At 38.2% G+C, this 25,250-nt stretch overlaps 1 protein-coding gene across 6 annotated transcripts in view; it reads right to left on the bottom strand.

Annotated features, from left to right (window-relative positions):
• The window catches only part of CDC42BPA (CDC42 binding protein kinase alpha), a 150,223-nt gene that overhangs the window by 106,090 nt on the left and 18,883 nt on the right, over window positions 1-25,250 (bottom strand). For all 6 annotated transcript variants that reach the window (XM_032184439.1, XM_032184440.1, XM_032184441.1 and 3 more), the window contains exon 3: window positions 1,376-1,467. In XM_032184439.1, coding sequence (XP_032040330.1) covers window positions 1,376-1,467 — 92 coding nt within the window. The remainder of the gene's footprint in view (window positions 1-1,375; window positions 1,468-25,250) is intronic.

The following is a 25,250-nucleotide window of genomic DNA, read 5'->3' as shown; positions in this document are numbered from 1 at the left end:
ATAAGGCAGGTTTCATGCATGATTCTTCTGACAAGAAAGTACTCACACAGTGATTTTTCTTACATCCTGTATGATTTGTGCATGAACTGAGCTGCAACTACTATGGCAACACTGAGAAAGTCTCTGATCTGTGCAGAAACATTTGCATCAAGACAGTGAATGCAGCATTTCCTCTGTGGCAAAGGTCAAGACTGAAGATGGATTATCCACGAGTGGATACTACATTACAGTAAAAATTCCTGTTCCTTAAGTACTACCTACAGAATTTTGTTCTTCCATAATCAGTCTAGTAAAGCCTAATCTTTCACATTAAGCAAATACATAAGCAAACCTGAAAACTCATCCTGATCTGCCATCAAAGCCCCCAGAGATGCTTTTATATCAGTGAAAATGTAACAGTCTGAAAAACATTTCCCATTCCAGAAGAAATTAAGACATTGCTCAGAATCTTTTCCTTGTACTTTGGATTTCAGCACTCAGATTTTTTTTTTTTTTTTAAATTTTTGAGGCAATAAGGAATAACTTCTGAAGAAGCTTTGCGTATTATTCCCATTTGCAGCACATTTGGCCATCAAAAAATTCTAGGCATTGTTACACATTACGTTGCTCCTTCTGTATAAATAGTGACTTAAGTGACGAACAAAGCACATTCTTAATATAACTTAAGAAGGGGGGCAGAAAGCTAGGGTTTATTCATTCCAGTTTCCTCAGCCTGTGTATTCTGACATCCCTGGTGGCCATAAGACTTAGTGGTGAACAGCCTTGCTTGAAACTTGAAATAAAAGATGGTTTAATCAGAAGCAGCAATTTTTTTTTTTTTTATAGTTTGACAGTAGTAGGCGACAACTAAAACAGAACCTAACATTTGGTAAGATCCTTACAAGAAATATAGGAAAAAAATCAAACATTAATTTTAGGAAACAAAGCAACAAGAATAGAGATATTTCTCTGTGTTCCTAGTATGTCAGTATCAGTATCTGGCAATTCAAGTTCTTGAAAACTACTTTCAGGCAATTCGGTTATTAGGATGATTGGAAAAGACTAGATCTTCACACCATCAGTAACTCAGTGGTCTCTATCTGCTGACTCAAAGAACTATAGTCAAGTAAATGACTTATCAGATGGCTGAAATACGGTCTTTTAGCCCATGTGAACTTGCCTTCTCTCAAAAGTTAAGAGATTAAAAAGAGCTGTAAAGGGCTGCCGGAGAAGGTATAAAACAAAATAAACTTGCATCAAGCATTAGGTTGGCCTAAAATATCCTTTATGCCTGAATAATGTAAAACTTGTGCATTGTTATGTGGCTATGAACTGTCTCTCCTCAGTGAGGCAGATCAGCAAGTATATTCAAATCCTTCATTTTTCACATACATACCTCACCAAAGGCTCCTCGCCCAATCACCTTCAGGATCTCAAAGTCTTCTTTATGTAGTCGCATCTGTTTCACTTTAGATGTAAACGGTTTTGCTGAAACAAGGAAAATATCAACCATTAAAAAACAAACAAACAAAAAAAAAACACACAATGAAACATAAAATATATGTAATCAGAGTCCTGAAAACAACAGACCATTTTGCTTATATACCTATATTCTCTAATGTAATGTAACAAAGTTTAAAGATGGAAATAACAGGCAGTAGAACTAAGATGAAACTGCTGTAAGAAAAAAAATTGATTTTACCTTTAAAGAAAAGGAAAAAAAAAGTCCAATGATACAGTCTTTTGAGATCATAGACATCCACTGCCATTTGTGTTTTATGTGATCTGTGATCACAAAAGGAAGGGATAATATAATGAGAAGTTCACTTTGGACAATATGATTTTCTCTGACAAACAGCAAAACAGTATTGTATTTGATATAAAATCAAAAGGCTGATGCAAGATGACCAGAAGGATAATACTGACCTCATTAATGAATCATGCACTATTTTTTATAGACCACTTCTTCAAGAGAGAGGACACTTATGAGTTAATTCTTTGCTACTGGAAGCAAGAACAGTTGTACTCAGAGGACATTATTAACACATTCAATGGAAAATACCCTACCTGTATAAAGTGGGTTCATCAAAAGAATAAAAGAACCCAAAATAAAAAAGAAGAACCTGTTCCCCCTACATCCCCTTCCTAAATCCAAACTCCCACCCCCCATAAAAAGAAAAAACAAAACAAAACAAACAAACAAAAAACACAGAGGGTGAGAGGGGAACAACAACAACCAGACTTTACTTTTTTTTTATGCTCCATTACAAGAATAGCATTAAAAAAATTAAGAAATTCAAACCACCACATTTCAAGTTCACATTTCCAAGGTTTGGGTGGGAAGAGAATTAAACACACAACATTCAACTTAATTCTCATGCTAAGAGATGATATAGGAATTACTTAACACCAGGTTGGATGCTCTCATCCAAATGGAACGATACATTGTAAAGTCAAAGATTTAATACTTACTATGTTTCAGACAAAAGAAGTTCTTTACAGTTATTGTGCCTATAAATAATAGCATTCTTTTCCCCTACGCTTTGTTTCTCTGAAGCACAAAGGGTTCAGTACTTCCCTCTTACTCTTGCAAACAATTCCACTACAGTAAATACACAACTTTATGAGGTTGACTTACTAAATTTATATTCTTAAATTGAGAGATTTAGACTAATTTAAAATAAAGCAAAAGACAGTATGTGTGTGTGTATATATATATATATGTATATATATACATTTAGCACTGTTTGTATCCAAATACAAGTTGAAAACAAAATTTAACTCAAAAAATGCATTACCTTGCCAGAGTCCATGAACTGAAAGACCAAGCACCCAGCTTGTCATTGTAGGTTTGAAATGACTTGACAAGGAGAAATGGCAGGCTGAACTATTTACAGATAAACCCTCTCCATAGGCAGCTAATGAATTTGGAAACAAGTTTTTTCTTGATTATCATATGATTTGACCGTACAAGCCACTGATAACAACAATTGATATTTTTGCCCTGAAGAAGTAACATTTATTTTTAATTTTTATTTTTCTTATCAGCCTTAACGCGTTCAATTTTTCTAAGATTCTTCAGATGCAAGGAATCTAACATGAGTTACATTTGTTATAACTCTAGGAACATCAGTTTTTGCCTAAATAAATGAACAGACAAGTAGGTTTTAGGTCCAAATAGTAATGATATAGCCATAAGACACCAAGATTTGCACTCATTTTAGTGATATTTTTACCTTCAATTTATACTTGTTTTATTCAATATATTTAATTGTACAATTAAAGTGCAGGGTATTCTTTTAAAATGTAATTCAACTGAAGTATTTTGCTCAAGCTCACTGAGATCCCAAACTTTCAACCAATTTAAAAAAAAAAAAAAAAGAAAAGAAAAAACAAAAACAAAACAAAACAAAAAAACACAGGACTTTTTTTTTTTTTTTTTTTAATAATGTAAAAAAAAGTCTTGCAATAAGCAAAATAAGTGACAGCAAAATGTACTGCCTTACTGGGACAGCAAAAGCTGTGCTGTTCCAAGTAATTTAATACAAATATTAACACTACTGATATATATAACTGAACAAATTAGAACATCCTATTCAAGTCTTTTAACTTGAAAAACAACTGATTGAAAACAAACGTGTAGTTCTTGACTTCGACTTGTTTTTTGGACCATTGTAGGCCTGGATAGCATACAAGGCAAAATATCTTGTTAACAAGCAACAGCATAGCTATTTAAACCACAAAACTCTTCCTCACTTTATATTGTAAGGAAAGGCCTGTCATTCTTTAATTATTACATTTTAGATTCTTCCAGGGTTCCCATAGGGACACTGGAAAAATAAACATCATTAAAACTACTTCAGTAAAATACAACAGGCAAGAATACGTTTGGGTACAGTTTAATGATTTGTAGCATCAGTGTTAGTGGAAATGTTCGTAAACCCTAGCATATATATATATTTTAATCATCTGTAGCATTAGAAATGTCGATGTATAGTCAAGCAGTTCTATGATGGAAGATATAGTCCAAGAAAAGAAAAGAAAGAGGAAAAAAAAAGATCTGCTCTGGGAATGTACTCTAAATAGCTCGTTCCAAAACAAAAAAGAAAGGTCAATTTGCTTTATCATCTATGTTGTTTGTCTGCTGTACAAACATCTGCTGTTCTTGTGGCAACAGCCATCTCTCGCACGGAAAGTTTGGCCTAGGCGAGGGTCTTGGAAGGCAGCTCTTCAGACAGCAATTTCATACTCCAGGCTTTCCAGACTATGAGGTTCACAGGCAACTGATTTGGCAACGCCACACGAAGACAGCAAACCTCCTGGTCAGAGAAGGGTTTTCCAAATGCAATATGCTCAAAGGGGCCCCTGCAACACCGCTCTATTAAATTATACGGGTACACAACACCCCAACCCCAGGTAACTCCCCCTTTCTGTTAACAGATTCATAAGGTACAGTTAGAAAATAATGCTCTTTTTCAAAAAGAGCTGCAGTTTCCGTGACTGGTGATAGCGCCTGTCTGCAGCAGTTTGAGGACACTTACTAGCATTACTTGCAGTATATTTAATACCAAGGGATTTAATTTTTAAACTCATGAGGATAAAAGTCCATCTCTCCTTCTCCCTTCCTCACTGCAGAGAACCAGAGCTGCTGTATGCACGGGGTTAAATTCAATCAAGGTGAGATGAGGATCACAAACTGCTTAGAGAAAGCATTTGCAGGCTTGGAGCAGCAATTTAAAATGTGCACTCACAGTTGATTTAAAAATAAAACAAAACAGAACAGAACAATATTAAGGAATTCTAAAATTCTAAAATTTTAAAAAAGATTTAGAAACTTAAAGCTGAATCCACCACAACTGTTAAAACCAATGGTGAAAGTTCATTGTAACAGAAACAGGGAATTGAAAAGGAAAACAGCCTATGTCCATCTGCTAGTTTTCTATCTCAAGAGAAAACCCCTTTCCTTCATCAGTTAAAAATAATTATAAATCATATGAAAGATTCATAGAATGGCTTGGGTTGGAAGGGACTTTAAAGATCACCTAGTTCCAACATCTCCGACAGCTCCCACCGGACCAGGTTGCCCAAAGCCCCATCCAGCCTGGCCTTCAACACCTCCAGGGATGGGGCACCCACTGCTTCTCTGGGCAGCCTGTGCCAGTGCCTCACCACCTTCTGAAGAATTTCCTCCTAACCTCCAATCTAAATCTCCCCTCTTTTAGTTTAAAACCATTCCCCTTGTCCTGTCGTTATCTGCCTGAAAAAATGCCACTCTCCATCTTTTTTATAAGCCCCCTCTTCAGTATTGAAAGGCTGCAATGGGGTCTCCCCAGAGCCTTTTCTTCTCTATCAGCCTTTCTTCACAGGAGAGGTGCATCACCTTGCACTTGGCTTTGTAGAACCTCATTAGGTTCACGTGGGCCCACTTGAAAAAAATAATATAAAAATACACACAGAGCTTTCCCTTGCAAAGGAGAAAAAACACTTGACCTAAGAAACTGTCACTCATACTACCAAAAGTTTCTGCAATTCCTACTAACACCGTCCTCACAAACACAAAAACAAAACAAAAAAGAAGAAAGCAAAATACAATGCACTGATGGACATGTTTTTAAAGGCATTCCGCAGTTTTGAAATTTCTGCTGAATTCCTGAAAGTAATTGAACAAGTGTTTTTATTTTACAGGTTCAGTCCAAATCCAAACTATTTTCAATTGGCTTTTATCCACTGTGATTATGAAATGTGTACATAGCATTTCTGAGTTAAGACAGACCACAAGTGGATGTTTCAAAAATCTCCAGAAAGGAGGTGTGAGAGAAAGTTCCTCCCAAAATAAACGTTACTACTGAAAAGAAAGGAGAAATAATTGGCAGTCATCAAGACAGAGCTGTTTAAAGACTTATTTAATTGAAAGGAGACAAAAGTCTCCTTTTATCTCTACCCACCTAAGATTGGCAAAACAGCACAAGAAAGCTTCCTTGAAGTTTCTTGTCTCTTTAGAGGAAACCAGGGACAACACACAATAGTTGACAGCGATAACAGCTGAACGTTATTTAAGGCAAAGTAAAAAATTTAAGCCACAAATACCCTTTTCAGTTTTAGCAGTTAAGATTCAGTTTTCATTCAGAACATTTTTAACATGTTTTCCTGATGAACAATTAATTGCCAACATCTGTCTGTACAGTTTAAGAATCTGTTGTTTTCCAAAAATCAGAAGTACGTCCACAAATTCCCTTACAGTTGTACATGCAGACACAATATTTTGAATCCTATTCATCCTTATTAATAAATAATAATAATAATAATAATAATAATAATAATAATAATAATAATAATAATAATAATAATAATAATAATAATAATAATCAGTTCTCTTCTAGGTCAACTGGAGACCATCCAGCCATTTTTGGCTATAGCTACCGCAGAAGATTCAACAGGAATTGTAAAATCAGAGAGAGAAATAAAATATCTTTCCCAAACATACACGACAGTTCTGTTCCTCCCCCAAGACTCAGATGAAAAGTAATACCTGCATTCGTTAAACCCTCACTGCAGATCTGGGCAACGCTTCCACACTACATCAAAATATGGCTATTATTTTTCATGTCACCATTCTTTCTCATCACAAGAGTCTCAGTGAACCACCCCATGTTTTAATACTATCAGAAAAAATGAAATGTTGAACTTCACTTCATCCTGCTATGTAATTCTGATGCAATTCTTGTAGCACTGGCAGTAAAATCTTTACCATAGGACTCCTGCTTCACCTAGTAAAGGGGGTGGAAATGCTCTAGGAGCAAAACAAGAGTAGACAAAAAAAAAAAAAATCAGGTATTTAGAAAACCTGAAAGGCTAACAAAGGAGAAAAAAGGTGGTCATATGCTTATAAAGCTGAATGCTGCTTAGAGTCCATCCTTCATGCTGCCACAGAGCTGGAACCAAGACAACAGAAATCACATTTCTGACAGACAAGATCAAACTTTGCATTCCTTACTATTTCACATACAACTCAAAATGCTGTTACTTGACTGCCAAAAAACATTGGATGCTTGCACCATGTTTAGAATTAACTAAAATTTATCAGGCCTGTGTTTAGAATTACTAAATGTTCTGAAGAATCAAAATATATTCTTTTTTGATTCCTGTTTAAGTAAAATTCAGTCTCTCAGGGCCTTAATTTTATCACGTAAAATTAAGATGTTGCCATTTGATCTGATTGCACTCTTAAAAAAAAAAAAAACAAAAAAACAAAAAAACAAAAAAACAACTATCTTACTGTTTGTGAAAGATTATGGGCTGATGACTACCAGAGACAAATGTGGATATTATGCAAGAAACAAAGCATGCAACCACAGAGCAAATTTTTAGAAGGGGGAAAAAACAAAGGAAAGAATGACCACCTGTCAAGTAACAGCTCTGCCTTCTGCAGAACACATATTTGGTAACCGCAGACTGTAAGACATCCTCTCAGGGGAGCTGTGGAGGCATCGTTAATTCTGCTATTTCCTTTGCTCTGTATGCATGGTTTTTCATCCTTAATACATGATTTAAATATTCTCCTCATCTGAAAATAATAATGACCTCTAGAAGTTCTGCTGCATACCATAAGAATATGAGTGTTTCACCACAATAAAGCCAGTGACTTCGCTCCTCCAAACGCAGGCATCTAACACTTACTCCTCACCAAGTAAAGGACCGGTGCTGCCAGCTACCATTCACACCATGGATCAGCACTGAAGAAGCCCCCTGCTCAGTGGCCAAGGTATTTCACAGCACTTTAGGAGTCTCCTGTTCCATTTCCGAAGCTAGAAAATGAAAAATTTGAAGGATTTTACTCAAACAGATCTAATATTGCAACTTTGGTTGGACTACCTTCTCTTGCCTCTCACAAATAGGTGATCCAACTCCAGCTCTTCCCTCCTGTGACTCTTCATCCCAGTGCTTTCCTTCCCAGCTGTTCAGTTCTAGCTTCTACCACAAAAACCATTGTCCAGTTTTGTCCCCACGTTCTTTTGCCACATCACCTGATGGTTTCTCCCACAGCCACCTCACAGCTTTGTCCACATCTGTACCTCACCCACTTCCTAAATCCATCTGCTCATGGCTGTCTCTGTTTACGACCACATCCTTATAGCCTTGTCCTGCCAGCCACAGAAGCCTCCATCTGAACCTAATTCTTTCTCTAACCATCCCTTACTGCTAATTCTGTCTCCTGCTTTTCCTTCCAAACACTGGTGTGTCTATCTGAAGTCCCTCTGTCACCAAAGTCCCATTTAGTTTTGGCAATGAACACTTGCCAGCGCCCTTTCACAAATTCCCTGAGCTATTTCCTTTCTCCTTTTACCACCACAAGTAGTCTTGAGGCTTTGCTCCAACTTATCTTTCATTAAATTGCAGGTGACTGACATCAGGTACTTGAGCTACACAACAATCTGCCTTCCTTTTACTTTACAATTTTAATTAAAAGACTGTTTTTGCAGTTATCTATACAAAGCAAAAAAGCTGTAAAAACTCAAAATGCAAACCATTTTAATCTCTTCTATAGGTTACGCTCTAAAGCTTGTGAGGAGTAGGGTCAAGCAGATCCTCCACAAACCCTCCTCCTCTAAAATGACTCAAGTTGTGTAGCTACATATTTTTAGCGTGTACTTCCCACTTCCAACGTGTGCTCAGTGTGTGCAATTTGGCAGGTGTGTCTTTTGCCATGAATCACTTGAATCCCGTCTCTGACTCCTCCCTCGTGGTGCTGTTACCCCAAAGCACTCACTGCATGTTATCGCTGACTTTTCCTAGCAAACTGTGAGAGCCTCAGAACAGCTGGGGCAGCAGGCAAACTCTTCTCCAGGAGGTCACAGGCAAGCACCAACCATCTGAACTGATGGATCACCTAACAAAATACCTTGCTTCCTCCTCAATCCTATACAGGGTATTTCACTGATACTCTTATTCATATTTGCATCGAATACGCATTGTTCTTGAAAGTCCCACTCACAACTGGGGAACTCCTGGAGGTGAATACCATACAAATGCACACAGCTACAATCCTAATTCTGCCTTCATGGACAACCTTTCTGATCTGTGCCTCACAACAAATGGAAGTTCAGACATTAAAAGTTTAAAACATATAAAAGCAAGAATTCCTCTGATGTATCTCATGTGAAATGGAAATATTACAGAGTGCACGCAATAGGAACTTAATATCATGAGAAGGAATTTTGCCAAGATTAAAATAATACACACATTACAGCTAGGTTTTTATTATTTCTTCAGAATTTACCGCTTGTTGTCATTAGAGATACTGAGTTTTGAACACTGCCTGCATTAGTTTTACACTGTCCTATGGGCTTTTCCTTCTGTAAAAATAAGAAATATAGGAATGCATAGGAAAGCAGTACAACTATGTTATTAGTAAAAATGAAGATTATTAAAAAAGAAGGACCAAACATATATTTGGAATTAGTTATATCTGAAGAAAGAGTACCCTTCCACATAATTCTCAAACAGAGTTTGTTATTTTTAAACCATTCTTGACAAACAGTCAAGTCCTAGGGTCAAACACAGATTACTTCCATAACAACGCACTGCAGTCCCTAACAATTAAGGAAAACTTTACAACTTCATCATTTTTATTCTACCCTCCAAACACGACTTTTTTTCTGATCTCAAATCCTTAGAAAAAAATAGCAATACCTATTAATAATGGCCAGGAGTTTTAAGATTGTTAGAGGTTGTTAGTATGCATTTACTGAGAACCTACAGAAGGAATGGGAAAAAAAAAGAAAAAACACCATTAGTTTTAGCTTGGCTTCACAGAAAAAAACAAACCACCACCACAAAAACACAATTTGTTCCTCTTTCTCGGATTCCCTAGTTATCACCTAGGAAATGAAACTGATTACTGAAACTAAGCGCAATATTCTGAGGACTACAAACATAAGGAGAAAAAAATGCAACATGCAGACATGACACATACATGAAAATTCAAAATGTATTTTCCCATTATCTATTCAGAAAACAAATCTATTCAACAGCTCATACTTATCCATGCCTTGCCAACTTTCCTCTACTCTACAATACAGAAACTCCTTTCCACCTAAACTTTCTGTACTTCCCATAAAAAGGTAGTATTCAACTGACTGTGTTCCTTATTTATAGATGATTTTTTTTTTTTTTTAATTTCTTTGAGATAAACTAAACATATTTAAATATTTTTCCATTTCTGGAGAGTCAGAATTCAGTCCAGAAGTACTACTTGCTGTAAACAACTTCAGCAATATTCATTCTGAGGAAATGGGCTGCTTATCTAACTGCTTAAGTGGAAAGGACTCTTCAGTACAATTAAGTATTTTGGGATTACTTTTTTGTTATTTTTTCAAGTAATGATAGCACATAAATAAATAAAAAAAAAAAATCCTACAGAAGCAAAAAAAAAGGATGGGTGGTATTTGCAATAGCCATCACGGATATTTATTTGTTTTTTTACAGCTAGTCTGTAAGAAAGAGACCAGGACAGAACTCAGATCTTCAGACATGAGGTAGTATTCAGAAATACTTGTTTTCATCCCCTAGACTTATAATTGCTCTCAGACTAGATTTGTTTTTAAATTAATAATTTTGTTGGTGATTATGCTTAGTCAGAAGAATCTTTTTGTTTACATACAAAAGATAAAAATCTTATCTTTACACATAAGAACACGTGAATCACCGTCAGGAGAGTGACACAAGCAAGTGACAGAAGCGGAGCCGCCACATTTCCATGGCATGCCTTAATCCGTGTCTCCTCATACCTCCAACCTATCACCTGACCTGAACCGAGCATGACTCTATGCAGATGTTTCAAAAGCAATTTATTTGTTGCATGCTCTGCAAAATCAGATTGCTGGCAGAAGAGACTAAGCCCACGCAGCCTCCAACTCCTCCCTTTTGCTTCTTAGGTGGAGGAAAGACTCTCTGGATCCAGACAGAGGCATGGGAGTAAACGCCCTCCTGTACAGGTGTTATAAGTACAACTAAACCTTTAATTGGGGACTCCAAATCAGCCACAAGGCACAACTAACAGGAACTCAAGGTGTTGTTTGTTTTTTTTAAAGTCTTTTCTGCTCATGAAATTACCTTTGGAGGTCTGTTGTCTACTGCAATGATGTCTTGAGCCCAGATCATGAGAGGAATGCAGACATTTAACTTCCACTGATACCAACAGAACATGTGTGTGGCTACTCAACTCTGCCAAACCTGATGTAAACTGACAGCTTCAGAGAAGACAACTACAGCATAGTAATACATGTATTTGTTTGCATACACAAGGATTCATTAAAAAAGAGCAAATGGAAGTTGGGTGGGAACGTTGACCTGCTTGAGGGTAGAAAGGCTTTGCAGGGGGATCTGGATAGGCTGGATTGATGGGCCCGGTCACACTGCATGACATCCAGCAAGGCTAAATGCCAGGTGCTGCACTTGAGTTGTAATAACCCCATGCATTGGTATGTGTTTGATGGTGAGTGCCTGACAGCTGTCACATGGAGAAGGACCTGAGAGGGCTGGTCTAGAGACAGGTGAATATGAGCTGGCAGCGGGCCCAGGTGGCCAAGAAGGTCAATGGCATCCTGACCTGTACCAGCAGCAGTGTGCTCGTCAGGGCTAGGGAAGTGACTGTCCTCTGTACTGGGCAGTGGTGAGGCCGCACCTCGAGTACTGTGTTCAGCTTTGGGCCCCTCACTACAAGAAGGACATCGAGGCCCTGGAGCGTGTCCAGAGCAGGGCTATGAAGCTGGTGAAGGGCCTGGAGCACAAGTCCTGTGAGGAGCGGCTGAGGGAGCTGGGGATGTTTGGTCTGGAGAAGAGGAGGCTCAGGGGACACCTCATTGCTCTCTGCAACTACCTGAAAGGAGGTCAGCCTCTATATTGAACTATAAATTCAATAGGTGAAATGAAAGCCAGGAAGATTCACAAAAATATTGGCGGGTGGAGGGTGGGGGGGAGGAAATCTAGCTTTATGGACAACTGAATAGTGGAACAAGATACACACAGTAAGCTGTACGATTCAGATCTCTTAAGGCTTTTAAGAAATGGTAACACCATCACTATGAACATGAAAAAAGCTCATCATCTTCACTACTCTGCATGTATGCTTGCTGTCTTTGGCAAGGGTGCACATACAGCTTTCAACTTCTGAACTGCTCCACAAAACGAATTTGAACTTCTTGTAAAAGGTTCTTATCTGACACAGAAGAAAATTCCTACACATCTTAGTACAAGCACACAACCAGATGGAGATACTTGGACACAAGTTACAGAATCCTCTCTGGAGGCTGAAAACAAACATGCAAACAAAACAAAACAAAAACCAAAACCAAAACAAAAAAAAAAAAAAAGAGAGAAAATAGATGTCTGAGCAGACCTAAGGGTGAGGGCAACTTCCAAGGAAGTGCTCTGCTCTGTACATAGAGCTCATGACTTTGTAAGGCCCTGGCAGATTTTCTGAAACCGAGCACCAGAATCAGTCGATTTTGAAGCACTCAGAAGGAGCCATCTCCCTTTCAGGCTTCCTAACCCAGAGTGGGGAGCACAGGAGGTATAACATTTATCTCGGACCCATGCCAAGTCTCGTGGCCCAGGCCCCATGTGGAGATCGGGCAGCACCATCAGACCAAATCAAACGAAGCCAACACCAAGCAAACATGGTTGAACACCTTCTGGCCCCAAACTCGGCAGACAGGGACAGTCCTGAGATATTGGTAAAACAAGAAAAAAAATCCTTTTGTGCACAGTGTTAAAACTGCATGCCCTGTTTGGCAGACAATGTCACTGTACCTCCATACAAGATGGGAATCAGGTCTCCTCTGCTGCACAACTACGGGAAAAGACTAAATGAAATTATGATCTGAGATTCTTGCATGTATCTGTTTCTGTCGGTAAGTTTGGAATAGTGAGCAAAAAGTTGAGGAAATACTAAACCAGAACAACAAGCTTACAACTGAGCACCTGAATTTGCTTCTTAATCCTGAAGAAAGCAGGAACCAGAGGTTCACCAAAGCATTTTTCTTCTATTTAAATATGCAACTTCTTTTTTTTTTTTTTTTTCTGGACACCATAAATACATTTCAGTGTCAACACTCATGACTTACATCTGTTATCAGAGGAACTAGCACTTGAAATTCTGCCACATCTTGTAGTAGGAAAGAAAAAATATACATATAAACGAAGAGACACGCAGCTTTCAGAAAATACAGCATCAGTACAGGACCTTAGAAGACTGTGCAATTAGAAACAAAAGAGTACTATAATGCCATTATGCTTAAAAAGGAAAAACAAAACTCCGACGTGTATTAGAGGTGTAATAAGGCCCAATGAATATGGGCCTTGGGTAATAATGAATGTAATAAGGCCCAATGAAAAAAAAAAAGAACAGTCTAGGCCACTGTGCTACATCTAAGTTCTGGAAAAAAATATACAACTATAAGGAAAATATTAATTCGGTTGGGCTCCATCTTTTTGCTGCAGCAGAACAACAGACAGACTTTCCTAAGACTATCTTGCTACATCTGAAAGAAAGACTTCTGCTACATACTCTTACCACTTTTTCTAGATTTAAAGAAAAGTCCGTAAGTCAGTTTTTTTTTCCTGAAAGCTTCACAACTATCCTTGAAAATACAATCCACTGAAATATCAGAGTGCACCAAGTGATTTTTTTTAAAAAAGTAAATTATCACTGCCCAGACCTCATGCACGACTTCCTGATTACTAGTAATAAGTTTCCATTCATTCCAAAGACTGACCACTTGAGAATTTGACTAGTAAATTAACCAAAACCATCTCTCTGTACAAACAGAAAACCATATTTCTCTACGCAAAAATTTCAGTCATCCCAGTGAAACTTTCCTATTACCCTACTGCAAAAGGGACGGTTAGAATCTATCACGCTGTATTCACAAAGGGCAGAACTACAAATTTAAGAAACAAACAAACAAACACCTTAAGCTTAACAACAACCCTCCTATGTTGCAAGAAACATTTTTGCTATTCTTACCTACTTTGGGGAAGAGATTTCAAAATATAAACATAATGTTGGGAAACAACATAAAGTTATATTAGTTTCCTGAAATAAAAAGTATATTCAGCCAACTAAATTGTTCACTAGAACAAAAATCAGAAGATAAGTAGACACAGACACAATAAAAAAAAATTCCCATTGCAGAAAATGAGCCCTCTCTGACAAGCAGCGTGAGCTCTTGAACAGGTTACGTAAATGACAAGATTTCTTCTTGAAATCTTCTGATACAGCTGCCAGCATAACCATTGAGTTTCTTGAATGAGACAAGAATGTTCCTCTCTATTTTGGAAAACCAAAGAGTTAAAAACACCACAGAAACAAGGCGGCTGTTATTTCAGCAATAACATTAGGTGACTGTTATCGACACGATTGGCCTGATTTCCTCACAAAGCAAATAAGAAAGCCATCTAAAAGGAGGTTCAGGTTTTTCTATCCTTTTCTTTCCCCTTCTCTTCCAGTGAGTGACTTCTGCTATTCTTTCAAAGTCACCCTTTTTAATTTAAAAGCAAAAAAAGTACCTACTTGCTAATATAACTACGTCAGACTGCAAGCAGGGTGGCAAAACTACTGCACTGTTCTTTCACAGCACTGCCTTTAGGAACATTTTTGCCCAAACCAGCCTCAATGACAGAGAGATCATCCTTAAGAGAACACTACAGAAAAAGTAAACTGGTTTTTCCCAGTCCTGCTTATAAGCAAAACTGTGGAGTGCCCTGAGACTAGAAAAAACCCTCCAACAAGGACTTCACTGTTACGGTATGAGAGTGGGAGGCACTGGGGAAGAAGGGCTTTATCTTGTCTATTTACATTCTGCTACTCCATCCTAGAGATAAGTTTTAGTAATACAAATAAAACATTTTCCTTGCTCTGGAGGCAGCAAAAAGACAAAAGACTTCTCTGCCCACTGTCATTCTTAACTAGAGATGGCAGAATTTCCACACAGCTTCAAAAGAGCTGCACGTCCCAGTTAGTTTTTCAAGTCCACAGTGTCATACAGCACAATTCTCTGGAATAATCTTTTGGGCCCCCAGAGAAAGCGAGGAGATACAAACAACAAACCAACACTTTATAGAGGTGCAACACTCGTGCCAAGTAACCACTTGTGAACACAGTGGGTAGTAAGAGAGAAAAATTATAGAACACCCCTTAGCCAACAAGTCCTTAGCAGTCTGATCTAGCTAACAACTCAGGCCTGCAGGAAAGCATCTACTTCACGGAGAGCATCTATCAGCATGCTACACATCCAGGCATCGAATGAGTGTCTGATCACTGACAGACCTGGGAAGACTGTTAGCTTGGAGACATGAACAAAGTTGCTAACTATTTGTAATAAAAAGCATTAAAATCTGCTGACCCTTAGACTGAGTTACACAGATCAAACAGAACAAATGCATACACATACTTCTGCCTCATGCAAAATGAGAGGACACCTGCCACAGGAATCACCAGCAGGGGAAAACCAAGACGCCCCTATAGCTGGGTTTACTCCCTACCACTGCAGTACTGCATCAGACAAGCCCCAGCCAGGGAGGTTATGCCATCGTGCAAGAATAACCAGGGGTGACGAGGAATTCATCCGGATGGTCTGCACTCAGCTCTCAGCATGTCCCAGCCATTCCCAAGTAAGCAGAAAAATAAGAGAGGATTCAGCTTTCCTTGCTGATGGGTCTAAACTGTGAGTTTGTCTACACCGAAGGCAAAGATGTGGGAAAACACTACTAGGAGTGCTCGAGCCATGAGGACACAGAGCTGTCCCCCTCTAACTCTAGCAGGCATGGAGGGCTAGGATGAAGCTGGGAGCACAGGATCCTGTATTTCTATAAGGCTATTTCTCCTTACACAATCACCTCTGCCTTTGGAGATTTTCTCCTGACTTTTAAATCCAGGCATCCCTTCCACCATCCTTGTTTACTTCTCACTCAGTTGATCACTGTGCAAACACAGTTTCACTTTGCCTCACTCCTACCCTGATGCTATTTGCAGTTGGCTGTCATAGTAGGTGACTTGGAACAAGAGAATACACACACATTTGTTAAAGTAGCCTGATTCAGTTAGTAAAAAGAGCTATTTACTCGTGTAAAGGACAGACTGGCCTGAGGCAAACACAAAGTTGAACCAAACAGTTATTTACATTTTTGTTAACCTGCAAAAATGCAACACAGGGCACACTTGTGAAAGCAGCAACTCCTCCAGTGATCTTCAGTGCATGTTCAGAACTGAGCATCACTTGAAAGAACCGAAGGAAAGGTCCTGTTATGCATCAAGACCAGATAAAAATACGGATACATCAAGGATTTAAACTACTCCAAGTTTCCTCAAGATTATAGGCTTAATGCCTAGGAGTTGCCTGTGATGATCCTTATGGGTCCCTTCCAACTCGGGATATTCTATGATTCTAATGCTTTCGACTACTTGTGTTTTGTTTATTTTTCTCGGTTTTGTGTTTTTTAATTGTAATGTGACTGACTCCATGAAGGAACTCTTCCAGCAGCACGTTATTCCTTGGGCACTGGAAGGACCTCTCGTCTTCCTTCCTGCCTTCTACAAGATCTCACAATTTAAGCTGGGTGGCTGACCTGGGAAAATTCTGCCTCACACGGTAACACATGAAATTTCAAAAAAGACACAAGAGCTAAGCACACCAGCCTTCTTTAAAAACAAAACCAACCAACAAAACCCACAAGAACACAGAACTCTTGGAACAGGTTTTGTTGTTCTAACAGGAGTTAAAATGCACAGAGTTGTGGGAGCAAGCCTTTTTCCTCATCTCAACTCACTCAGCTGGCACAGGATCCCTTTCCCTCTTTCCCAGTACCTTGGGTCCCTACAAACCCAGACCAAAACAGGACCCACCTGTCTCGGGCTCCTTGGTGAAGCCCAGTCAATTACAGCTGCAAGGCAGAACATTTCCTGGCAAAACTTGCCTCTGGGATACTTCCTCACAGGAACAAAACGTACAGACTGATGGGGTACATTCACCCACAGCACAGCTGTGGTACGCTTATTAAACACATCAGTATATTTAAGCTGCGTGGTACCTACATAAGAAAGTGCTCCATAGTTACAACTTTAATTAAGCACCAGAAATGAACTAAGAGAGGAAACATTAACAGCAAAGAAATCGCGAAGATGGAGCTGTCCTGGCCACCAAAGAGCACGAGAAGATCCTTCTGCTACTCAAAGGCCTGAATGCCAGATAATATAATCCAGATATTGATTAGAGATACCTACATATCCCACTTGGCCATGCTGAGCTTGTGATTGCATGTTCAGGGTGAGTGAACGTGGGCATAAACACATAAAACAGTTGGGTTAAGTTGGGGGATCTCACTGGGGAATGCTTCTTTGGACTTCAAAAATGTTGCCTATTTCGTCTTTGTAGCAGTTTTTTTCCACTGGATAAAGGAATATCCACAATGGTCCAGAGCTCCGGAGTAAAACTCTCAGAACGTACCTGTTTGTCTGGGACCGTACAAGAGAATGCTGTCCAAAATCCAAGCAACAGTAGCATGTGATAAAATGTTTCCAACTACAGAGTATCTCCAGTTATTTGAGTCAAAACAAAGAGAAAAAAAAACTTCAGCCCTTTACTACTGCACTCCTGTCTGCAGACCGCTTCGAGCACTGTCAGAGTTGGAGACTGTTCCTACAAACCTTCTTTAGTTCAGCTCCATAATAGCCACGAACAAAACACGAACCGACAAGATGCGCCACCTCTCTTTCCCCCCTTCCTTCCCCCAGCAGGTCAGATGAGTCTGCCAGCTCACCAGTCTTTAACCTCTGGCTTGGAAGCTCTCTGGAGCCTCCAAGAGGTCACGAGTAACTAGAAAAAAACGTCTGTATTTCTAACTTCAATGTTCTGCACAGAAGTCCCTAATTTCCATGGAATACATTTTGAGTCAAGAAGGCAGAAAGCTGTTACTGAGGCACTCGAATGCTGCTTGTATGACCACGATAACTGGAACTTGTTCAAGACCTGTAATCAGACAGATCTGATTTACTGTCCTTCATACCTATGTAATTAAAGCCCCTGGTAAAAGACTGGCTTTGTAAAATTTTACATGTTTCCACCATGCTCATTCAATACGTTAACCTCCTAAGAGTTTGCTAACGCATGTTGACAAAGATGTAGCATAACAGAAAATCAATGCCACCTCCAAATTATTATATAGTAAAATAAGCTTCTTTGAACGGAATGTTTGGCTACAGCTAAGATTCATAGCTGTCTGGAATTCACTTTTACTGAAAACCTCACAATTTTGTAAACTGCGATTGTGCCAACGTTGTGAGAAGTGCTCACACTGGTATAGTTCCACATTTTCCATGGGCATGCACCACACAGAAGTATTTTTAAACTAGCATTATTTTCATGCTGAGATTTGGACTACTTTAATTTCATCAGGAGAGTTAAGGTTCTATAACGCATGCATGAATAACCAAAGCCAAAGGCAATTTCTCAAATCTTGTTTGGGAAAAAATAATAATAATAATAATTCTCTCATCCTTCACTGCTGCACAAATGAAATACGCAATGCATTCACATTTAGGGAAACATTTAGCTCAGTAAGAAAGAGTAATGCTTGCTTTAAAGCTACAGAGGGATTATGGATCTTCAGCCCATTTGAAGTAGTATAAAGATTACACAATCAACTTAATATATGAAGAGGTGCACGCTAACAGCTTTATTAACATACAAAGTCAATACGCTTTCAGTTCATTGATCAGAAACATTTTGCTCCACTAAATACTCACAAAACACTTTATTTTAGGAAGAGCTGTATAAATTTATCTTGATTTTAGGTATCTCATGCATACGTGTTGGGTTTTGTTTTTGTTTTTTTTCTCTCTCAACTCAGCTATTTTGAGTATAGACAAGTATGAATGTTTATTTTCAGACTGTTTGGATATGATCACTCCAATTTAGTACATTGGAATAGACCAACAAATGTTCTAGGAATTTAGCATAAGTCTCATCTCACGTATAGTCAAGAACTCCTCACTCTTTGCTCTGCCTGGTCTCCGCTCCCTCATCTATTGTTCATTAACATCTTCTGCAACGTTGCTGCAAATAGGAACTTTATCTTTCCAAGGAATGATTTCTCCCTCCTCCACCAGAAGAAAAAATCAAACTGTCCAAAAAGCCAACTCAAGATGAAAGTATGCATTGGAAGAATGTGCTCTTACCTAACTTATTCCTCCCTAGCTACCTATATAACCTTGAAAGAGATGAGAATAGTGTTTGGGGGTTTGGGTCTTTGTTTCATGCTAGTATTTGTGCGGTAATATTGCTTCTACGTGTGCTGCATTAGTATCTCCTTATGGAATGAAATAAAAACACAACCAGCAAATCGTTTCTAGTCAAATACTGAGCCAGATCTCCAGCTGACATAAACCAAGTTTCATCAGTTTTCAACTCTCACACATCTCAAACTTGGCAATATTCATTAAAGGTCACTGTGGTCAAACTGTTTTTTTTTTGTTGTTGTTGTTTTATTATTATTATTATTATTTGATTTTGTTTACTTGTTATTGCTGTTGTTGGGTGATGTCTTCGTACGACCACAGAGTATATACTGTGATTAAATTAGGAAAGCCTTAACATTTCTCAGAAGATATACATATGAGAGACAAATACAGCAGAGGGCCAGCTCTTCAAAGCTTTAAACTACACTGGATGCCAGAATTTCTTTAGCTTTTCTGTCACTTTGAACTGCATGTAATCAAATGCCATTTCTTGCATTTTCTCCCTCCCCAATCTTCAGATCTTGGGCACAACGCAACATGAAAACATGGCTCAATTGAGATTTTACAGAAACATTGTTTCTGTAAACAAGTTGTTAAGCAAGTTCAAAGAAAGAAAACAAACAAACAACAACAACAAAAAAACTTTCTAGACTGCTTCTCTAGGTAAATTTCACAGGTGCATTCCACTGACCCAAGCAGTCTGGCAGACCAACCCCACCCCTCAGCACTGACTTCTGAATTAGACAATCAGTCGCACTAAATCTGCTAGCAGACAGCAAGCTTCTTCCCCATATTTGTTAATGATGACAACAAATTACTGTTATGTTACCGAGTGTCCTTGATGCTTCAAGCAGTGAAAGAAATTAAGTGAACTGAGCCCAGATTCTGCAGTCAATCGTCTTCTGACTACTAATTTTTAAATGTTACTGCTACTGCTTCCAAAACACCACTTTCCACAAGTTATTCCAGATAGTTTTTTTAGATATTATCAACCTCTGTCATTTCCATGATTTATGGCCTTTAAATTTAATTTAAGATCTGAAAAGCAGTGAATTCAAGACATACATATATATATATATATGTACACATGTTTCTGAGCTCCATCTGTAATATTTCTGTTGGATCTATTGAAAACTCTACGTACTGGTCTCTAAGAGAATATAACAGAGTGACTGGAACAGAATTTAAAGGGAAAAAAATGAAATTTAGATTATATCAGCATTTCCCAAACTACTGTGCTTAGTATTGCTATCCCAATTTATCTCTGCTGTTACTGCCTCCTCCAGTCTTCACTCCTGCTTCCCAGAGAAAGCACTGTCCTCAGGAGGCTTCAGAGGTACATGCTAAGCAGCCAAGCAGATCAATAGTGCCACAGTTATCCACATCTCACCCAGCTGCCAGGGATCAATACCCACTGCTGCACTACTTCATGACACAGGACAGCAACAGAAAAGCATGGTTTCCTGCCCAGGTTCAGCAACATTGGCATCACATAGCCCCAAGGCTGTAAACATCCAAAAGTAAACAGCCAGAAGCAATATCAGGTGGTTGTTGCCCAGTCTAGGAGCTAAGGACTACGCATTTCAAAGACGCCAAGAACTTGGGGCTCTGCATCTCAGCATTTCCTGACCCTTCTTTCAAAATCCACTTGGTTTGCAAGCCATCTGCTTTTATTCTGGAAATGTTTTATCCCTAAGATAAAAAGGCAAGGGAAGGATACATTTATTTCCTCAATTTATAAATAAAAAGTTGTAACGCTAACAGCACATGCAGGGAAGAAAGCAGATATATGACAAATTTTGTATCTTTCAGTAGTTTTACTTAGCATGACAACAAATTCTTTTAAAATAGCTAAAGATGGAAGAAAAAAACATGCAGTTGTATTGAAAAGTTCATCTTCCTGTTTCTTCAGAAAAATTATATACATAAAAGCCCTGATTTCCAACAATGCTATTAGTGTGTCTCGAAGCCACAGAAAAGCTGGTTGTAACCAAAATTTGAAATAATTAGAATTTTGCACGTTGTTATATCCTTAAAGTATGGGCCTCAAGACAGGGCATGAACTATTCTTGCTTAAGAAGAGGATGCAGTTTTATCACCAATTTAAAGCAGTGTAGGTGTGTGGTGTTCCCCGAAAAGATGGCATTGCTCTCCTGGCATAGCCTTTCTTTTCTACAAGCGTTAGGGCTTGTGTAGCTGAACCAGCTGCCTGCTCCAGATCTAGGAGCAACGAGCAGGAGGTTCTCCATGCACCTCTTACCTCTCAAACCTCCAACTTTAGGTGGTTTGAAAGGTAAGCTTGGAGGTTTCAAAGTTAAGTTTGAATGGTAACTTCCCACCGTTGACAAATTTCCACCCACAAATTCTCATCAGCAGTATTTCTATTTCTTTTAGATACTTGGTAAAATATCTGCCATCTCAAGAAGTGTGCCACATTCTGTTTGTATGTTGCAATAAGCACCACCTTTTAGAAGTCAAAATACAATGTTGTCCTAACTGAAACACAGCATCTTGTAAATAGAAAGTTATTATCAAAAGTAAGTAGAGAACTAAACTGGTTTCAGCCACAGGGCTTCCTGTGGTTGTATCATTGTTCTTCACTCACACAATCAATTAACTGCGGCTTCCTACGACAACACAGGAGGAAACCACAAGCAACTTACCCATTTGTCAAACGGTATTATGCGAAGAAAGTACACTAAGTCGCAGTGCTGTCAGAGATCATAAATAACCCACATATTTCCAAAAAGAATGCTTAGAGCTAGTGCAAGTAGAAAATTAGAGATTAGAAGATTAATTACTGATGAACGTCTATGCAGTAATAAAGCAGATGTGATTTGTTCCTACTATATTGTGAGAGATAAGGTCTAACACGAGGCTTCTTTCCATTTAGATGATTTAATCAATACACATAAAATAAACTGAAGTTGCATAATCTGTATACTTTGAACTTGAAGCTCTGATATGATCTCAACAAATAGAAAAATGACCCTAGTAAGCACCAAGTTGGCAGCATGCATAAAGTTACACGCTTTGTAGGTTCACCAAGTAATCATGAAAGCCAAGATTTCAACCTAAAGAAAAATCAACACAGATACCTTACAGGTAGTTGTAACTTGTTCTCGGTTGCTGTATAAGGTATAATGCAAAACACGAGGTACGAAGGAGAAGAGGAGAAAGCAAAGGCTATGGAAATGTTTTCCAATAAGTATGTCACAAGATATTAGTATATAACCTGCATTTAGATGCAAATAGGTATTTGGAAAAAACAGAAGTTAAAGACAGTGTAAATAGCTACAAGTATCTTAAGCAAGGTGTAAAAGAGTGGCCTTCAGGCACTGCAATACAATTGCTGTATTACTTGAATATGATTTTAACAAAAATCAGTCAATATACAAGCATCTAGTAGGAGTGTCAGTAAACATTCTCTATGAAACACCTACCATTACTCACCCAAAGAAACGTTAGCCTGTTATTTAAAAAATGATTATTAATACTAGACACATGGCACTTCGTGTCTTTCAAAAAAAAAAAAAAAACACCTTAAAATAAACAGCAAACAAGCTGTTTATTACCATACACATGTCAAACTGTTTTGGTTACAATAAATGAAGAGTTACAGATCTGCAAACCACAAAGTATCATCAGTAATAGAGTTCCATTCAATTCCACAACTCATTACCTGAAATAGATGATTAAAACTAGTATCAGCCAGATTTTCTACTAACAATGCTTCACCAAACTGTATTTCAAAATCATGTAATCCTGATTTCTGGACAGCAAATCATTTACATTACATTAGCTATATATTAACAATATTTAAACATAGCCTGTAGCATTATCCTTACCATCCATTCTTTTGAAGGGACATGAAACTTCTAAAGCAAGATACTTTGTCTAAACCAACACAAAACACTGTTGATACCATGTTATAGTGCTTTGATCCACTAAATTTCATTAACAGGCCCCAAAAGAAGTTTCTATCCAGTTCTTCTCTGGCAAAATGTTGGTGGGTACCCACAAGGAACTTCAGAAGAAAGAAGCAAAAGGTAGAAAGGAACTGGTGAAAATCCCTCAGTGTCAAGCACATCTACTGGACAGTTTAATCCTAACAGGTTTTTTTCCCCACTTCTGATTCCTACAATCCAAGGTAAATGAAAACGTTTTGTCAGAGATGAACAAAATCATCAGAGTGACCAAGAAGGAAGAAAAAATTAAATATAAATTATCTACTAGTATAGGTTCTTTTACATAACTTAATGAAAGAACACGTGTAAGATGTCACGTCCTCTACTGGAATGTATTATAACTACCCTGCCAGACTGAAGTGCTCTGAGAAGAACTCACCAAAATGTCCAGTTCTTTGATCAGCTCAGGACTCTGTGAAGTATCATTTAATTACCAGAAAAAATCAGTTTTGTAAATTTAATTCTGCCTACTGGAATACACACGGTCCTATCCACAATGAAAGCTGTACGTAGATAGACACACAAGTGCCTTACAGTGGCTCCTCTTTCTGTCCCCTCCAAAACTTCCTCCTGCTGAATTCTCTGCTAGAGTTGTTTTCTTATTTATCTCAAGCTTCGGATCTGTTGTTGTTTGCATTGTTTTTTTGGTTGATCAACAGGAATAAGCATCTGGAAACTACTTATTTTGTAATATACTTTCTAGTATCTAAAAATGTAATTATAATTACAAGTGCACAGCTTATCTCCTTATCTCAGTCCCAAGTCAAAGAGCAGCATGAGCTTTGAACCAGACTCAGGAAAGCATGTGGTAAGTACATCCTTATACTCAGGAAAGCACTTCATGATGTGCATAACAGCATCCCCTGATTACGCCTCATTTTTGCCTTTCTTGAAAAGAACAAGTATTTTTAACTTGTAACTTGGGACATTTTCTTCCTCTTCTTGCTGACCACAATCTAACCAATCCAGATGAAACTGATTTCTTCCTTTTCTACATTAACACATTGCAACAGTACCTAAAGATGGTGCTGTGCAAGAAACTACCCTTGACAGCTGTTTCAGAGAACAGAATAGCTAGCACATCTTCAATGCCTGGTGTTGACAGGGTTTACTTATAAACAACCACACCAGAAGAAATTGTTCCGCAGGCTACTCCTCAGCAGCGTTTTCAGGAATACAGCAGTTGTCAGAGCAAGCGCTAATTTGTATTTCAAAACAGTGAGTCCAGTAACTACAGCAAACTTCTAACATCTGGGATTTCAGAATACTGCATTTATCTACTATCACCCATGTTGGAAAGGTAATTCCAGCTTTCTGAGCACATAAATTTCAAGCCTGTGGTAAACTGAAGACTGATCATTAACCAGAATAGAATAATGTATAAGACCACGAGCATTTCATGAGTATTTTCTGTATTTCCTTATTTAAACTAGAAAAAAATTGAAAATACAATTATTGAGGAGAAAGAGGGTTTGTTTTTTTTGTACATTGCTTACAGTCAAAAAAGACCATGGCCACTACAAGCTAATTTTGCTCAATTTGTGGGCAAGTCAGGAACAGTTTACACGCCAGCACTGTCCCTAAAGGGATTTTAATGCAACACGCACTTCACAGAACAAAACCAAGTGTTGTGTAACTAGTAGACCACTTCCTATCAGAAATATTCCCTGGTCTCAAATGATCAAATTAAAAGCTCCCTTACGGATCTGAAAAATAGAAAAGCCAGTGAGAAATCCACACACTGTTCTAAATCCAACAGATTACTTATGGACTATTAATATTCTCACATAATATCCTGAGTAGTCTCTTATCAGTAACAGAGTTAGAGAAAAAGGTTGACAAACATGGGAATGTTCTTATAATTAATATTGTTACTTAACATTTTATGAGCTGCTGCTGGTTATGAGCAGGATAGTGCTCTACAGGCAATGGTTGGTGATTACCACTGCTGGTTAATTTGCACCCAAAGAACTGTTGTTTTTATCTTCTAACGAGACAATGGCAGAACC

Source organism: Aythya fuligula, chromosome 3 (genome assembly GCF_009819795.1).
Source record: "Aythya fuligula isolate bAytFul2 chromosome 3, bAytFul2.pri, whole genome shotgun sequence".
NCBI lineage: Eukaryota > Metazoa > Chordata > Aves > Anseriformes > Anatidae > Aythya > Aythya fuligula.
The sequence above is the reverse complement of the archived record's forward strand: the minus strand, read 5'-3'. Positions and strand labels throughout refer to the sequence as shown.